General features: G+C 42.3%; 1 protein-coding gene across 4 annotated transcripts in view; it reads right to left on the minus strand.

Annotated features, from left to right (window-relative positions):
- ADGRG2 (adhesion G protein-coupled receptor G2) overlaps nt 1–16,006 on the minus strand; it is a 71,044-nt gene that overhangs the window by 2,584 nt on the left and 52,454 nt on the right. For 3 of the 4 annotated variants that reach the window (XM_029240994.1, XM_029240993.1, XM_029240996.1), the window contains 10 exons: nt 15,189–15,332; nt 14,439–14,561; nt 13,769–13,814; nt 13,543–13,646; nt 12,630–12,751; nt 11,016–11,284; nt 7,743–7,842; nt 6,890–7,173; nt 3,609–3,710; nt 2,460–2,612 (listed from right to left, as the gene is read on the minus strand). In XM_029240994.1, coding sequence (XP_029096827.1) covers nt 2,460–2,612; nt 3,609–3,710; nt 6,890–7,173; nt 7,743–7,842; nt 11,016–11,284; nt 12,630–12,751; nt 13,543–13,646; nt 13,769–13,814; nt 14,439–14,561; nt 15,189–15,332 — 1,447 coding nt within the window. The remainder of the gene's footprint in view (nt 1–2,459; nt 2,613–3,608; nt 3,711–6,889; nt 7,174–7,742; nt 7,843–11,015; nt 11,285–12,629; nt 12,752–13,542; nt 13,647–13,768; nt 13,815–14,438; nt 14,562–15,188; nt 15,333–16,006) is intronic. The other variant, XM_029240995.1, reaches the window with a different exon arrangement.

A 16,006-nucleotide genomic window follows, 5' to 3' on the forward strand; every position in this document is an offset into this window, starting at 1 on the left:
CGTAGAAAGCTGAATAATAAGCCCAACTGTTAGTTCATGCCATAATTATACTAATAATGACAGTGCTAAGAACTTTATAAGAATTATCTCATTTACTACCCTACGGGATGAGTGCTATTATTATCCCCATTTCACAGACGATGGAACTAAGGTGTCAGAAAGTAAGTGCTTTGCTTAAGGTTACATGGCTCAGAAGCGAAAGAGTCAACATGTGATGTCTCTTCCAAACTGTGAGCTTGTGGCCCTGTGTACTGAGTGACATGGCTGCTAGTAGCCAAGCCTCCAAGGCATAACTGAAATAGGTAGTATTCACACACACTAGGTGACGGATGTGGCTAACACAGCTCCATCTCTGGGCATAGCGATGGGCAAGTGACTGTCTGAGGCTGCTGTTCTGATTTAGGCATTTTGGTTCGAGGACATTCTTGTGCAGGAACAATTTGACCTGGTATAATAAACAAACCGTTAAACTTCCAGCTTCTTTTTCTGTCATCCATCCCAGATCCTGATGTGCAGGTTATGTGGTATTAAACACGTGGCCATTTTGTTGGCCTAAAATGTACCCCACCCTCACTGTCAGCCATGGAAAATAGCTGTGCGAAATCAGCCACGTCAGACAGTTGTGCAAAATGTGCTGCCTCCATTCAATCTGATTCCCCGAAGGATGGCAACATATCGGTAGGCTAGGCAAGTGAGGCTTCGTCTCTGAGTTCTTTCTAGAACATGGAAAAATCTGGCTTTAAGAGCCCCAAACACTTCTATCCAAACCAGTAGGTTTGACTGATACGTTGTGATTCTGAGGGATCTTGATGACTCAGCTTACACCTCTGATTTCTCTACTTTGAACTCGGTTTCTCCCACTAACTTATGAATCAGCCTTGACTGCCAGTGCCTCTACTCTGTTTACCTGCACTGAGTCACTCCCGCTATAGCAACTTGGCATAGAGCCCAGCTCTCCCTCTGGTATCTACAATAAAGAGCTAAGGCCCCATGGCAACTGTTTCTCATCTGATACGGCAATGGTTCTCAACAACCGGGGGGTGGGGCGATCTTGTTCCCCAGGGAACATTCCACAATACTGGAAGACATTTTTAGTTGTCACAGCTGGGGGGGGGCGGTGAGCGGCTGGGTGCTACTGGTACCTGGTGGGTGGAGACCAGGGGTGCTGTTAGACACTCTCAAATGCACAGAACAGGCCCCACAACAGAGAGTTATCTAGCCCCAAATGTTAACTGTGCCGAGGTTGAGAAACCTTGATTTAGAGGCCTCCTCTTGTATTTTATTTATTTAAAAACAAATTTTTAAATTAATTAATTTTTGGCTGCGTTGGGTCTCCATTGCTGCACGTGGGCTTTCTCTAGTTGTGGCGAGCAGGGGCTGCTCTTCATTGCGATGCTCGTGGGCTCTAGAGCACAGGCTCAGTAGTTGTGGCACACGGGCTTAGTTGCTCCGCGGCATGTGGGATCTTCCCGGACCAAGACTCGAACCCGTGTCCCCGGCATTGGCAGGTGAATTCTTAACCACTGCACCACCAGGGAAGTCCCTCCTCTTGTATTTTAAAAGTCTATACAAACCAGTAGGACCTCCCATCTTTGGGAGGCTAGAAAATTATCTGGTAAGTATATGAACCTTCTCACAAATTTATCTTAATTTGTCATGCAAATAACTAATATTCTAAAATGATAAGTAAAGGCAAATTCTCCAGGAAAGGAGAAAGTATACCAGCAGAATTTAAGTTTTTATAAAAATGCAAAAGACATATTAAGAAGCCAAAGAAGAGAGAAACAGATAAGTTTTTATGAGTAATGAACTGCCCAGTCTTATGAAAGAAAGAAAATGTAATGGAAGTTCTAGCTAGAAATGTCAGAATTAATGAGTAAAGGAGGCACAGCAGCAATGATCTGTATGTATATTGGAGACATATATAGTCACCAATACAGGTCACAATTCATCTTTCAGTATTTGATATATTCATGGGGATCTGGGCACTGTCACAAGGCAGCCACGCTGTGGAAAAGAATGAACAAACATGACAAGCAAAAAATAGGAAGGTTTAAAAGTGTTGAAGATGTGTATAATTATAGATATACTAAAAAACTGATATAGTCTTACTGAGTATTTTAGGTACTGCTTGCACAGAAACAGCATAGGACTGAAGTCTTTGGGCAATACTTAAGTCAGGATTTGCCACATTAAAACTTTTAGGTCGTCATCAATTCCCATCGTGAAAACTTAAATCTTTTAAAAAAAAAACCCCTAAATCTTAAAAAAAAAAAAACTGCTCTAAAACGAATGAACTTGGATTAATAAACTTTCTCTTTTATAAGGGAACCACATTTTGATCCACTAGTCATACATGTAATTATACACTTTGCTTAGCAAAAATGCCATTAAAGGATAAAAGTGCTTTAATACAACAAACACTAGCTTGAGAAATACTATATTGAGACATAACGTACCGTTTCCGCTCGTGAGTCCTGAGCAATCATTATTCACTAGCAGCGTGGTGGACTGGGTGGAGTTACTGTTTGACTGTAAGGAATTTGAAGAGCTTGAGACTCCTTGGTTTACAGTCTGCTTCTTTAAACCATTAGTAGCAGTTTTACTCCAGTCTACAGAAGGGTAAGAATTACAGAAAAACAGGGCAGAATGTTGAAACTCAGATGCAGGAGACAGGTCACAGCATAACTCGTTCTAAGCAACTGATCTCTCGCTTCCAGATCTTACAGAGAATCCCACATTTCACAGGTTGGTGTGATAAAATGTATTTTCATTTAAGACTGTATACATTCGTCCTTTAAATGACTGCCTGGTTAAAAGTAACCTATGTTCTCTGGGAACTAAAGGCCAAGCTAATTTGATTGTGTCTATAAATATCCTCTGAATTAGGTAATATTTCAGAGCCAAGGACTGTCTTTACAAGAACACAGATCGACCTGCTGTGATGACTAATGGCTCTTCAATCCAGGCAAATGATGGAACTCTAGGTACTGCCATTTTCCAATCTTGTGCAACCAGATCTTTGCAATACTACAAAGTCTGTATTCATGGGTAATATTTATGCAAAAGGAATTTAGATTTTCAAAGAGTACTTCGTTTTTCTTATTTTCTTAAAAATGAGCTATTTGCTCTATAACCCAGGAGGGCATAGCTGAAAATAACTTCAAAATAACCAAATGTATGCTAAGGCTTATATATAAAGTCTGGCCCAATAACAAATAAATGAAGTCACTGACAACCAGGACCTGTGGAAAAAAGGTTGAGTCAAGACTTAAAAAGTTAGGGAGGTAAATATTAAACATTTCTTTGGACAAATGGAAAGCATGCACTCGAAAGGAAATGAATTCTAAAAATTTCACTGTTGCTTCATTCAGGAAGCAGCCAGGCCACTAATTCTATTGCTCACTAAGTTCCCAGATGTGAGTAATTGGTTTTTAATTCACTAGGTTTTTTCCCCTAATGTTCACAATGGATATTTTGTGTTGAGCAGGCTCCATTCATTGATTTCCAGACCCGATATTCCTTTGGCATTAATTGCTTTGGATCTTAACTTATACAATCTTTTCCTCAAGCTTTAAGGAAGGAGAAAAAGTAAGGTAAATATGTACCAGAATTTTCAGCCAGTCGTAACTTTCCACAACACAGATACCGTCTCCACTGCTTTCTGACATTCTCTTTTGCTACACAGTAAAAGATGAATATGAAAAATCCTATGGGGAGGGGGGGGGAAACATAACACAATGAATTCCAAACTAAGACTTGAATGTCATGAGCTAACTCTGCACAAAAGATAAAACCTTTGGCAGCCACAGGCAAAATGAAATTTTGCAGATTGAAAATAAAGCCCGAAGTCCTGGGAAAGTTTGCTATCGAAAGGTACCCTGGGAGGACTCTCTTTGTAAGATTAAAAAAATACTTGTAAAAAGAATATCACTCCATATGTCCAAAATTAAACTCACTGTCTCACCTCTCACATCCTGTCATTGGCCTTCCCTATCTTTGGAATTACGAGCCATCTACCCAGGATGCCAGCTCAGACCTAGGCTCTGCCAACTAAAGAATGTTGCTGGCCATCCAGCTCTACAAGGATTGAGTCATAAGCCACTGCAGTCACTGACATTCAACACACCCTAAAAGGGTTTCAGGATGGAGATCAGGCATGAGGCGCTCTGTGCTCTGGGAAAACTGGTAGAAAAGGCCTTCGGATGGTTAGGTATTTTCAGGAGAAAATTTTATGAACCCAGTTTCTTGCATCTTCCCACACTTAGAAAAGCACTAAAAGCATTAACTAAGATATCTGTGCCTTGTGACAAGCAGTAACCTTCTGCCGAGATGTGTGCTTGACTGTACATACCCCTTCTCCAAACACACATATGCTGATCTCCCCCCTTACCTCTTCGGAGCAGTTCTTCAGAGCTTTCTGAGCAGCTCTCTCCCGGACTCTATTCCCCCAAAGAAAATTGAAACTCACAGCTCTCACATTGTGCTTTTTTTTTTTTTTAATATTTATTTATTTGGCTGTACCAGGGCTTAGTTGTGGCATGTGGGATCTAGTTCCCTGACCAGGGATTGAACCCAGGGCCCCTGCATCAGGAGTGCAGAGTCTTAACTACCGGGCCACCAGCGAAGTCCCTGTGCTTTTTTAATTTCAGTCCACAGCTCCTACCTCCCCGTCCCTCCATAAGCGTAATCGATTTCCAAGTTCTGTCAAATGCCATCTCCTCCTTTGTCTCACACCCCTCCCTCCTTCTCTCCAGTCCACAGCCACATCCCTTCCCTGGGCCTTCCCCTCTTCCTGCGAAGCCTGGGGCACTGCAGCCATAGCCTTGTCTACCTTCCAGCCTCCCTGTGACAGGCTCAAGGAAATTCTCCAGCGGTGTCCTGGCCACAACACTACAGATGGGAAGAGGCCCTCAGGCTCTGCCTCCACCCCCCACTGCATGCAGGCGCAGGGCTCCCCACACAGCCCCCTCGCTACCACTCCCCAAGGCTTTGAACACGAATATTAGCAGAATGAATGGGCGAATTGAGTTCTCCCTCTCCCCAGCCCCCAATCTATCTACTTTAAAACCTTCATGTTAAAATATCAGGTTTGCCTCTAGTAGGGTACACGTGCCCAGCCTGAAGACTGATATCTCGAGTACTGCACACCTTTGTCCACCTGCCACCCTGGGCAGCTACACTTGGTTGCATTAGGGGAGACATCAAAATGGGGGTACCCAAGGCCCAAATCAGAACCTGTATACATCTCTCCTTTTATCAACCCCAAAGCCCTGTGAATTAGGCTTTAGTTCCCTTTTATAAATGAAACAATACATTCTTTCTGTCCACTCATATTCTAATGAGAAGTCATTCTAGGGGAATGAAAAAGAGGCAGGTTCAGTTTCCACGGTAAATATGCGAGGGGAAGTACCTTGCTTTCATGTTTACAATTAGTGTGATTTGGGCATATATTTTTTTCTCTTTAAAATAAGTGTCTCTTACTTTTAGCATGCCATTGTTGGCAAATAAAACTTTTATAAGTTGTCCAACACCTGGATATACCAGTTCAGGAACTGTACATTGTAGGTAAAAATGAACAACTGTATGTACCCAGCAAGCACGTTAACTGGCTTCCTCCGAATGAAATAAGAACCGGTAGCCAAATTAGGCATTTGAATTCAATCTCAGGTTAATGAACTATATTGCCTGAAAGAACTACAGGAGAATGCTCTGGGAGCTAAAAGCCACCCGCAAAAGATGAAAATGAGTGGATAAGAATGCAATTAAAGGCATCAACACAGAGGATTTGGAGTAAAAGGAAACCAAGGGACACGAATGATTGTTATTGTAACGTAAACTTATTAGCCTGCTCCGCTTTTAATGCCAAAGTGCGTCCATGAAAAATTAATCACAGCTGGGACTTCCCTGGTGGCACAGTGGTTAAGAATCTGCCTGCCAATGCAGGCGACATGGGTTCGAGCCCTGGTCTGGCAAGATCCCACATGCCGCAGAGCAACTAAGCCCGTGCGCCACAACTACTGAGCCTGCACTCTAGAGCCCGTGCTCCACAACAAGAGAAGCCACCGCAATGAGAAGCCCGGGCACCACAGCGAAGAGTAGCCCCCGCTCGCCGCAATTAGAGAAAGCCCGTGTGCAGCAACGAAGACACAACGCAACCAAAAAGAAAAAAGAAAAAAAATTAATCACAGCTGACAACTCTTTTATAATCCTGATTAGAAGAATGAGTAATTTGCTTTCCTAAAGAATACAATGAGACCAAAGGAAAAAAAAAAAAGAATACAATGGAAGAGGGCTCCCAAATGACTGCGGCTGGGCTTCATTAACTAAGGAGAAGCTCCGAGGTCAAGGGTCACACACAGAGCCTGCCCTTCCCGCTGCATGTCAGGGCAGAGCAACTGCGTGGGATTAAGCACTGGGCCAGGCTGCTGCCATTGACTTCACATTTATCATTGTCTTCAAATCAAACACAGACCTAGGAGGTCAGAGTGGTGAGACCTCACGGGGACACTTATGGGTATGTGCACTTTTCTGTATGCATGTTCTACTTCAATAAAAAAGTTAAAGGAAAAAAAGGTAAGGAACCAGGTGAAGGAAGAGTGATTGCCTCTCCCAGAAACAGTTCCCTGGTGGGTTCCCCTTGATATGTTTGTTCCCTCCCAGGAGGCAGTGATGGATAAGGAGGAAAAAAGGACCACTTCTTGAATTTAACGAATTTAGCCTTTCTTCCAAGGCTCTCAGAGCACCCTTTCTCAAAGTTAAATCTGTTTTTCAATGATTATATCTTAAGCTACTAAGTAAGCCACTTTGCAGATACTCTTACTTTTAGTAGCAATATTTTTCAGTTCGACTGGGTCATTCAGTGTGTATTTAGTGCTGTAGAGCTTACCTTGTAACGTGTTAAAGATGGCAAAGAGATACATGAAGGTGACATTAACTGGTCCCCAGGCAAAGAAGGCAAAGCCCCAAGTAATTCCTAGTAAAAACGTAAGGCCAGCGACACTCCTGAGATCTTGAATACTGGTTTTTCGCTGGGCTCCCAGTTGCTTCTTCTTTTTAATTCGACAAAGTTGAACCAGGACCACAATGAACATGCTGACGTTCAGCAAAAATATCACACAGAAATATCCCACAACCGTAATATAGAATACAGCATTGCTGTTGATCCAACAACTGGAATTGGGGGGAAAAAACAGGGAAAACATATTATGGGTTTTTTTGCTGAAATATGGTTCAAAATGATAACAATGAATCTGTATTGTTTTACTGAAACATTTTCCTACAATTACAAGAGAAAAAAAAAGATAAAACCTCTGATCTCCACAGCCATTTATAGCTCTAGGGGAAAAACTCCAAGAGGGTTTATTTTAGGACACTTGGTGATTGAAAGTATTTAAAAAATATTCTTTGAAGACATTAAAAGATTTTATCCCCTTTAGATCCTAGTAACTCTATTCCATGAGTCTTTACTAACATAGTGTAGCTGGTATTTTATTTTTATCAGAGGCTTATAAAAGTATTTTTGAAATACTTCCTCCTAATTCATTTTTTTAATACTTACATAGTAGCATGGCTTTTCTAACTAGCTGATCTCATTACATATATAACTGCAAAGCCTGCTGTAAATGTTACTGGATTTTATTAGGATGAGAGCCAGCTGATATGCTGATTAGAGCCTCCATTTTCTTGGAGAATTCTGCTTTCCAGTTCACTTAACATTCCGAGGGGGGCTTTGTACTCACAAGTCATCAGGTGACCCGTTGGGGAATTTCCCATAGGATCCAAGTCCATAGTTATCTGGAGATATAATCAGGACAATGGTCACAACCACAGCTGGTACCCCTGGAAGATGGGAAACATTGGTCACACACAGTTCTAATAACCAAAGGTGGTGAGAAGAAAGAATAGAGATCACGTTTTATTTTCTTCTGAAATAGCAGAGAATGGTGAGCTGTTCACCAAACCCAGTTTCTCTTCCTCCGGGCATGTGGCTGGCCATCTCCCAGCCTCTCTTACAGCTAGGTGTATGTGGCTACTTGACTAAGTCTTGGCCAATGGAACATGGACAGAAGTGATTTGCTCCACCTCTTGGCCTAGCCCATAAAAACCTCCAGTGAGATTCTCTACTCTTTTCTCCCAAATTCAGAGCGAACTTGGAAGCCCTGTCTTGAGGCAGAGTCTCCAGCAGCTTGGCTCCTGAAAAATCACAAGACCAGAGACCCCTCCACTTCTGCTAACTGGACTGCACATGAGTAAGAAATTACCTGCTCCTGACATTTCAGGGTTTGTCTGCTATGGTAGCTAGTGTTAGCCTTAACTTACACCCATCTGGAATGTAATTTTAAGGGTCAGGTGGCAGGCAAAGTGAAGGACTCCAAAATATACACCAAAGAATCAACCTGTTAGGGTTACCAGCAACTTCTGGAAAATCTTTCATTATGAACCCCAAAGTCCTCAACTGATTATCTGGAACCCGTTGATGGACTGAGATGCCTGACCTGATTGATTTGGGGGTGTTGATTGCCACTACACTGGCTCTCTCACTGGCTCTCCCAGGGCGCTTGGGCTAAGAGGAAGCATAATGAAAAGGCTCCTCCCCACTTAAAGTGACCTTGGGCTGGGAAGGAGTCCGTCTCACCCCTCTACCCCATCACTCCCCACCCCACGCTGACACTTCACACTCTGTGCACACAGACCAGCCTGGCATACAATCTCAAGGCTCTGGTAAATAAAAAACAATTCCTTCTCACAGCCAGGTTGGGCTACCTGGTACCATCTAACATAATATTTCATTTAATTCTTTTGTATTTGTACCTTACGGAGACCCTGACATATGGTGACTTCCTAAGCGAGACACCTTCCTAAAAAGAAAATCCTGGGGGTGTGGAGCTTTCCCTTGACAAGGGAATCTGACCATTCAGGATTGTACAAAGAAGACGGAATCCGTGCCCAAGATCAGAGGCAGGGATTTCTTTTTCTGGGAATAAGTGACTTTCTAGAAAGGTGTTGTTCTTCACAAAGATATAACAAGCAGGATGACAAGGGAGGAAAAGGGTCTGCAATCCTATTGCATAGGGAATATCTGAAGGAATATTTATTTAATATACATATATTTTTAAATATCTTTTGATGTAGACCACTTTTAAAGTCTTTATTGAATTTGTCACAATATCACTTCTGTTTTTTGTTTTTTTTGGCCCGAGGCATGTGGCATCTTAGCTCCCCAACCAGGGATTGAACCTGCACCCCCTGCATTGGAAGGCGAAGTCATAGCCACTGGACCGCCAGGGAAGTCCCTGAAGGAGTATTTAGCCTGAAGAAGAGGAGGGAGTCTGGGAGGGATGGCGGCTATAATACAGTGGAAGGGATATGCATAAGAAATTAGAGGGCTTCCCTGGTGGCGCAGTGGTTGGGAGTCCACCTGCCGATACGGGGGACGCGGGTTCATGCTCCGGTCCGGGAGGATCCCACATGCCGCGGAGCGGCTGTGCCCGTGAGCCATGGCCGCTGAGCCTGCATGTCCGGAGCCTATGCTCCGCAACGGGAGAGGCCACAGCAGTGAGAGGCCTGCGTACCGCAAAAAAAAAAAAAAAAAGGAAATTAGAAAGCCAGCCTCGGCTGTTCTCGAGCTGTGGAAATTAGGGTAAATTACGTCATCACTTTGAGCCAGGTTCTTCACCTGGTATTAGCAATAGCTGCCTTGCTAACTTCACTGACTTGTCTCTTATGGGGTTACTTGTGTGAAAATACATTGAGAAATAGAGCATTATACATATATATTACATGTAGATTATCTAAAGGACTCTGGCAGAACAGGTATCAGCTTCTTATTTTTTTTCCTGAGAGAGCAAAACCAAGACCGCTGGGTAAGTGCCACCAGAGAGCCAAGTGAACTTAATGGAAAAACAGACCTGCAGAGCTTTAGAAGATGGGCATTGGCTGCCTTGTAAGGTATTAAAAACGAGACAATAGGCCCAAAATGGATTCGCTTATGCTAGCCACAGGTCACCAAACTGAGACTTAACTCCATTACAGAGTTAAGTCTTCGGCTCTCCCAGAAATGGAATCTTAAACCAGTCAATCCGAAATCACCTTATCAGCACTAGGTAGGTAACCTGCCTGATAGACCCCTGCCACCCCTGAAGGAAAGTAACCTTGCAATAACCAACCCGCTTTATTGCCCAGAATGACTTCCTTATTCCTGCTTCCTTCTGCCTATAAAAAGTCTTTCACTTGGTACAGCTCCTCAGAGCTCCTTTCTATCTGCTAGACGGGATGCTGCCTGATTCATGAATTGTGAATAAAGCCAGTAAGAGCTTTCAAATGTACTCAGCTGAATTTTGTTTTTTAATGAAGGTAATGAGCTCCCCTACAATAGAAAAATTCAAGCAGAGGTTAAATTATCTTTAGTCAAGGGTAAGTCAAGTCCAGGAGGCTCCTACATTTGGTGGGAAGTTGAATGAATAAACCTTCAAGATCTTGGGGGCGTCTAAGACTTTGTGATCCACCACTGACAGGTGGCATGATCTGAAATACCGGGCCAGTGTGGTGATGAAGTTACGTTAGGTTTTATCTGTACGTTCTCTCGCTCTGCCCTGCTGAGCACACCGTCGTGCACATGTGTGAATCTGGGAGGTACAGAGCAGAGTGAGGCTGGCTGGGAGCTTGGGGACTGACAGTCTGGCCTCATTATCACCAAGCTAATATTTTCAATTGATTGAGCACCTTCTGTGTGCCAGCCCCAGTTCTAGTTACTGGAGATACAAAGAGGATTCATAGCCCTAACCTCAGAGTGTTGTGGTCATAACCAATCCAGGGTAAATATACAGGTGTTCTAGAAAGAGACTTGACGAGGTTGCTCTCTGGGCAGTGAAACATGAAAAGGAGAATAAAGCTGTTTTAGAAACCTGCCAAGTATGACCTGCTTCATCAATGTCTCTATCTGATTAAAAATCAAAACACTGGAGAAAAAGCAGAGAAAACCCAGGCACTGTGTGAGCAAAAATTATACATACCCCAACCAACAATGCAGAATTTAAGGATGTATTTTCGGATGTAAGTATTAAACACTTTGACAAGGGCCAGGTACATATGGAATGCTTCCAGGCCCATCCAAGTGAACGAGACCAAGAGAAAATAATGCAGAAATATAGCCACTGAGATGCAGAGGCCTCTTATGTCATACAAAGCAATCCACGAGTCCAAGAGGAACACCAGGTTCAGCAGCAGCAGAGCTGCACACAGCTGGATGAGGATTTTGGAAGGGTAATCCCTCCGGATCTTTCTAAGAGGAAAGGACAAAAAAAGAATTAGCATCACAATCTGCCAAGGTTTATGTGAACATATCTGTGTTCTAAGCAATTTATTTTTATTTTTTGGTAAATGTCTATATGTATAAATTTCCTCTCTGAGCGTGGGTGTGTATGTGTGTGTGGGGGGAGGCATTAAAGCCAACAATAACAACAAAGGGAAAATCGAAACCGAATCATCTGTGATAACCATATGGAAAATTCATGTTTATATTTCTGTGGAACCTTTTAATACATGCCGACTATTGACCCATCCTTTCAAATAGTTTGTTGTGGAATCTTCTGAGCACCCACCTCCACTTCTCCCAAACTACTTCTAGAAGCATTGTGCTGCTTCTCATACAATAGGCTCCTCTATTCAGATCTTCAAAAAGCCAGATTCTCCTCTTATCTTATGTTAGTAGTTAAAATGAGATCATGGAAAGAAGAGTTCAAACTACAGCTAAATGAAACAGCCATAGGAAAATACAGCTAACTGATGACATGTACATGTTTATGCGTGTGAAATTAGATCTGGTGAGATCATTCTGAGTAATGGTTGGCCTTATAGTAATTTAGTCTCATTAATCATATTTCCAAAGGTCCACTAGAAGATCTGTAGTCACAGCTGGACCCTAAGTTTGGCACTAAAAGTAAATTTGCGCATTTCCTGATCAGTGTCCAAAATCTAAATCCCAGAACTTACATATTATTTCATTTAGTTAATGCAATAAAAGTGCCTATTTTCTTTTCTGACAGAATTTATTGGAATCCCCCCCAGAAGTGACCAAAGGGACCCTTCTGATAAGCCAAGAAGGAGATGCTGTCATTTGGAATGTCATTCTTGCTTTGACCTACAAAGCCACACTCACTGAGTATCTGTATTTTTCAGTGACACTTGATACCCTTTATTCTTCTTCATCCCCACACCCGTTAATGCATTTAATCTTTTGTGTTTGCTCAGTATTATTTAGAAACTTAACATATTAAACACAGCTCTTGTGCTGTACATGGAGCTATGGTCTATTTCACATTGTAAGCTCTTGGGTTTCGGGGTCTGCATCCATTTTTCATTTCTCACTTAATGTCAGCTAGGTACCAGGCATCATTTTAGGGTACAAGGATGATTAAGACACAACCCCTGCCTTCAGTGAGTGCACAAACTAGTGGAAGGAAGGAAATATATAAACCAAAAAGTCCCATGAAGTTTTACATATAGGTGGCCCCACTAGATGGGTGGACAGGATAAGCTAGGCTAAGGAGCATGCTTAATTAATTAATATACTTTGGCAATTGAGGTGCTATGTCATATAATCCAAGTTTCCAGTTGTGGATACTCACTCAAAGGCTATGTAGGTTACAAGAGTAACTGACAAAAAAATTGATGAAAGCCCACAACCAATATAGGTGATAAATGTCAGGGCCATTATCTGAGCCGGTGGCAAGGATGTTCGAGACAAGTCCTGGAAAATAAAATATTGCTTTCAAGACCAAATATTTTAAAATAAATAACAGTCATAATTTACATTTATTGGGTATTCAGGTACCTGTCCATAGTTCGTTCAACAAACCTACAAGATAGGCACAATTATTATCATCATGTAAAGATAATAAAACTGAGGCCCAGAGAGGTTAAGTAATTTGCCCAGGGTCACACAGCTACAAAGTAGAGGAGCCAGGATCCAAATTCAGGTCTGGCCGACTCCAAAGCCCACGTACTTGATCACTGCATTATGGTGCACTGGAAAAGCACCAGGCTAGAAGCCAAAAGACTTGAATTTGGCTTCTGGCTCTTATATTTCTTAGTTCTATGACTGTAGACAATTACCTAACAAGTGAGTCTTAATTCTGACTTCATTAATATGAAAATAACAACTCCCTATTCTACCCATCTTGCTGGATTGTTGGGCAGATTAAATAAAATAATTTATGTCAAATGTTTTATAAAATTTTAAAGTGCATTAAAACTATTTTTATTACCCATTTTAATCTGAATTCCCTAGTCCTCTTATAGCTATCTTAAAAAGAAAAACTTAAATGTAAAAATAGAATGCGAAAAAATACTTCTAAGTTCAAGTATTTTCCTTCAAGTACATTTGCTTATTAGAAGAGTCATTTCATTGGTCTATAACTTTGCCACAATATGATGAAACCTGCTGATCTATCAAAGTTATCCATCAGATTAGACATCATGGTATGATCCTCAGCTAACCCTCAGACCCAAATCTAAGGCCAGGTAGAGTGGGGATATTACCAGTAGGACGCCGAAGCTTGTAAGGTGGCTGCAGGTACAGGTAGTTTCATTTAGCCTCCTGTCTTTGACAGAGCAGCCATCAGATGACCAGCCTCCTCTGCCACCTGTTGGCATTGGAAAGAGTGTCCGCCCCGTCAGCAAAGCCACTGCGCCAACCACTGCTCCTCCCTCCTTGCTCCCCCTCCCCTTCCCACTCAAGACTGAAAAAGTTATGTCTGGAACCTACCGTTTCTGCCCAAGTCCCAAAATACACATCTCACTGTTAAGTCATCCTGTAACAGAAAGATAAACTACAAATAATTAATTTACAGAACTGAAAAAACTGGAAAGCGATTAGAAAAAAAACGATATTTTAAAATTTCAGAATCTCACTCCTGATTTTAGGAGAGTTCTTATTTTACACTGGTCTCTAGAAGCACTTAAACTCAGCAATCGTGCACAGGAATCACCTTGAGGCCTTGCTAAAAGGCACATTCTGATTCAGTGGGTCTGGGGTGGGGCCTGAGAGTCTGCATTTCTAGCAAGTTCCCAGGTGATGCTGATGCTGCAGGTCTGCAAACCACACTTTGAGCAGCGAGGTCATAGATGATGCTCAATGTGAACTGAACTAAGATGCTTTCTCTTTGGAGGTGAGACTCAGACCTGTAGCCGCAGATATAAAGCACTGAAAACTGGCAAGAAGAGCTTGCTTTTTACACTGCTCCTTCTTGGAAATTAGGAAGGCAGTTATTAGGCATGTTAAAACCCAACGGAGTGACTATGTGATTCTAGTCTTACACACTGCCCTAACTGGGTCTAAGGATCTGCTGAATCTACTTTTTTCAGGCAAAGTCTTACAGCCATAGTTTGCATGAGGTGTTTCTGGTCAATGAACAGACCAGACGGGCCCCGCCCACCTGGCTCCGGTGGATGTGCTTTAATGTAACCGTCACGTTTCTTGTCAAATTCTTGACTGTCAGGTTCGCCACGCTCGAGGAAATGACATAGCTGATCAGAGAGAGGTTCTCCAAGGCAGGGTCCTAGCACACCAAAGAATCAATAAGATGGCAAGGGAAAATTAAATGTTATCAGAGAATTTTAGAGCTAGACGGGACCCTAAGGACTATTCAGTCCACACTGTTTATTTTACTACCTAGGTCAGGAATTCAGGGGCAGGGAGTAAAGTGACTTTCCCAAGGACCATAATGAGAGGCAGAGCTTATTCCACTATACAATGCTCTAAATGCTGAGTTAAATTTCACAGATTGACACAACGAGACCCTCATGAATCTTAAAGGGAACATAACATTAAGCCATTTAAGCTGTGTGTTCCTGAGCAAGTTACTTAACCTCTCTGTGCCTCCATAGCCTCATCTGTAAAACTGGGATAATAATTCAATAGTTCCTCCCTCATGATGTTGAGAGGATTAGAGTTAACATTTCTAAGTGCTTATGATACTGCACGGCAGGTGATAAATGCTATGTGAGTGTCAGTTATTGTTATTTATCCTCAGCAGCATCATTAGGTCCTGTTTAAAAATAAACTACAGCTTTTCAGCAATTCATGTGACTTATAGCAGGCTTAAGAATATGTGAGGATTAAAAGAAATAAAACTCCCTCAGTCCCCCCCAAAACCGAAACCAAAAGCAATTAGAGGCAACTTTACCTGAAACAGGGCAGGTGTTTCAAAAAAGTTGAACTGCACCCTGGAAGCCAGCTCCACATCATTAGCTGGTAAATTACTCATCAGCGAAGAAGGCAGAGTAATAACACCAATACTATTCTCAGGAGCCTGAGTTTCCAGAGAAACCTGAAAATCAAGTGAAAGATCATAAAGACCTCTGGGGCTAGCATCATGAAGAGATGGAAAACACAACACCTAATTAAGATGGAGGATCCTGTAAGGGCATTTATTTGTGGTGTCTCTATGTACAATTGGTTCTTCTTTTTTCTCTGACTGCTATGAAATTAGAGGATGTGTAATAGGGAGATGAGGCCTCGGAGCAGGAAAGGAAACATTTTACGGATAAAGGATATACAGAAACAGTCAGAAAGTGCAGGATACTATATGTCAATTGTATCTCAATAAAGCTAGGGTGGGAGGGGAGAAAGTTCAGGATAACTGCAGAGCCCAAGGAGACCACAGCAGCAGACACACCAACTTGGTGACCTGTTAGGGCAAAGTCATCATAGAACCACATGCACTAAACTTGTAAAGGGAAGACTAGACAAATTAAGTTTAAAGGCGAGACTTGGTTTTACTTGCATGTTTCCAGTCCCCAATCCCTCTAAAAGAAAACACTAGAAGCAGGATTGATATACAGCACCACTATATATACAGCACCACTACACCAGTGTAGTCGTAACACTTGTTAAAATATTGAAATGGGGACTTCCCTGGTGGCGCAGTGGTTAAGAATCCGCCTGCCAATGCAAGGGACATGGGTTCGAGCCCTGGTCCAGGAAGATCCCACATGTGACGGA

The sequence above is a fragment of the Monodon monoceros genome, unplaced genomic scaffold, assembly GCF_005190385.1.
Source record: "Monodon monoceros isolate NGI ecotype Baffin Bay Population unplaced genomic scaffold, NGI_Narwhal_1 Super_Scaffold_22, whole genome shotgun sequence".
In the NCBI taxonomy this organism is placed as follows: domain Eukaryota; kingdom Metazoa; phylum Chordata; class Mammalia; order Artiodactyla; family Monodontidae; genus Monodon; species Monodon monoceros.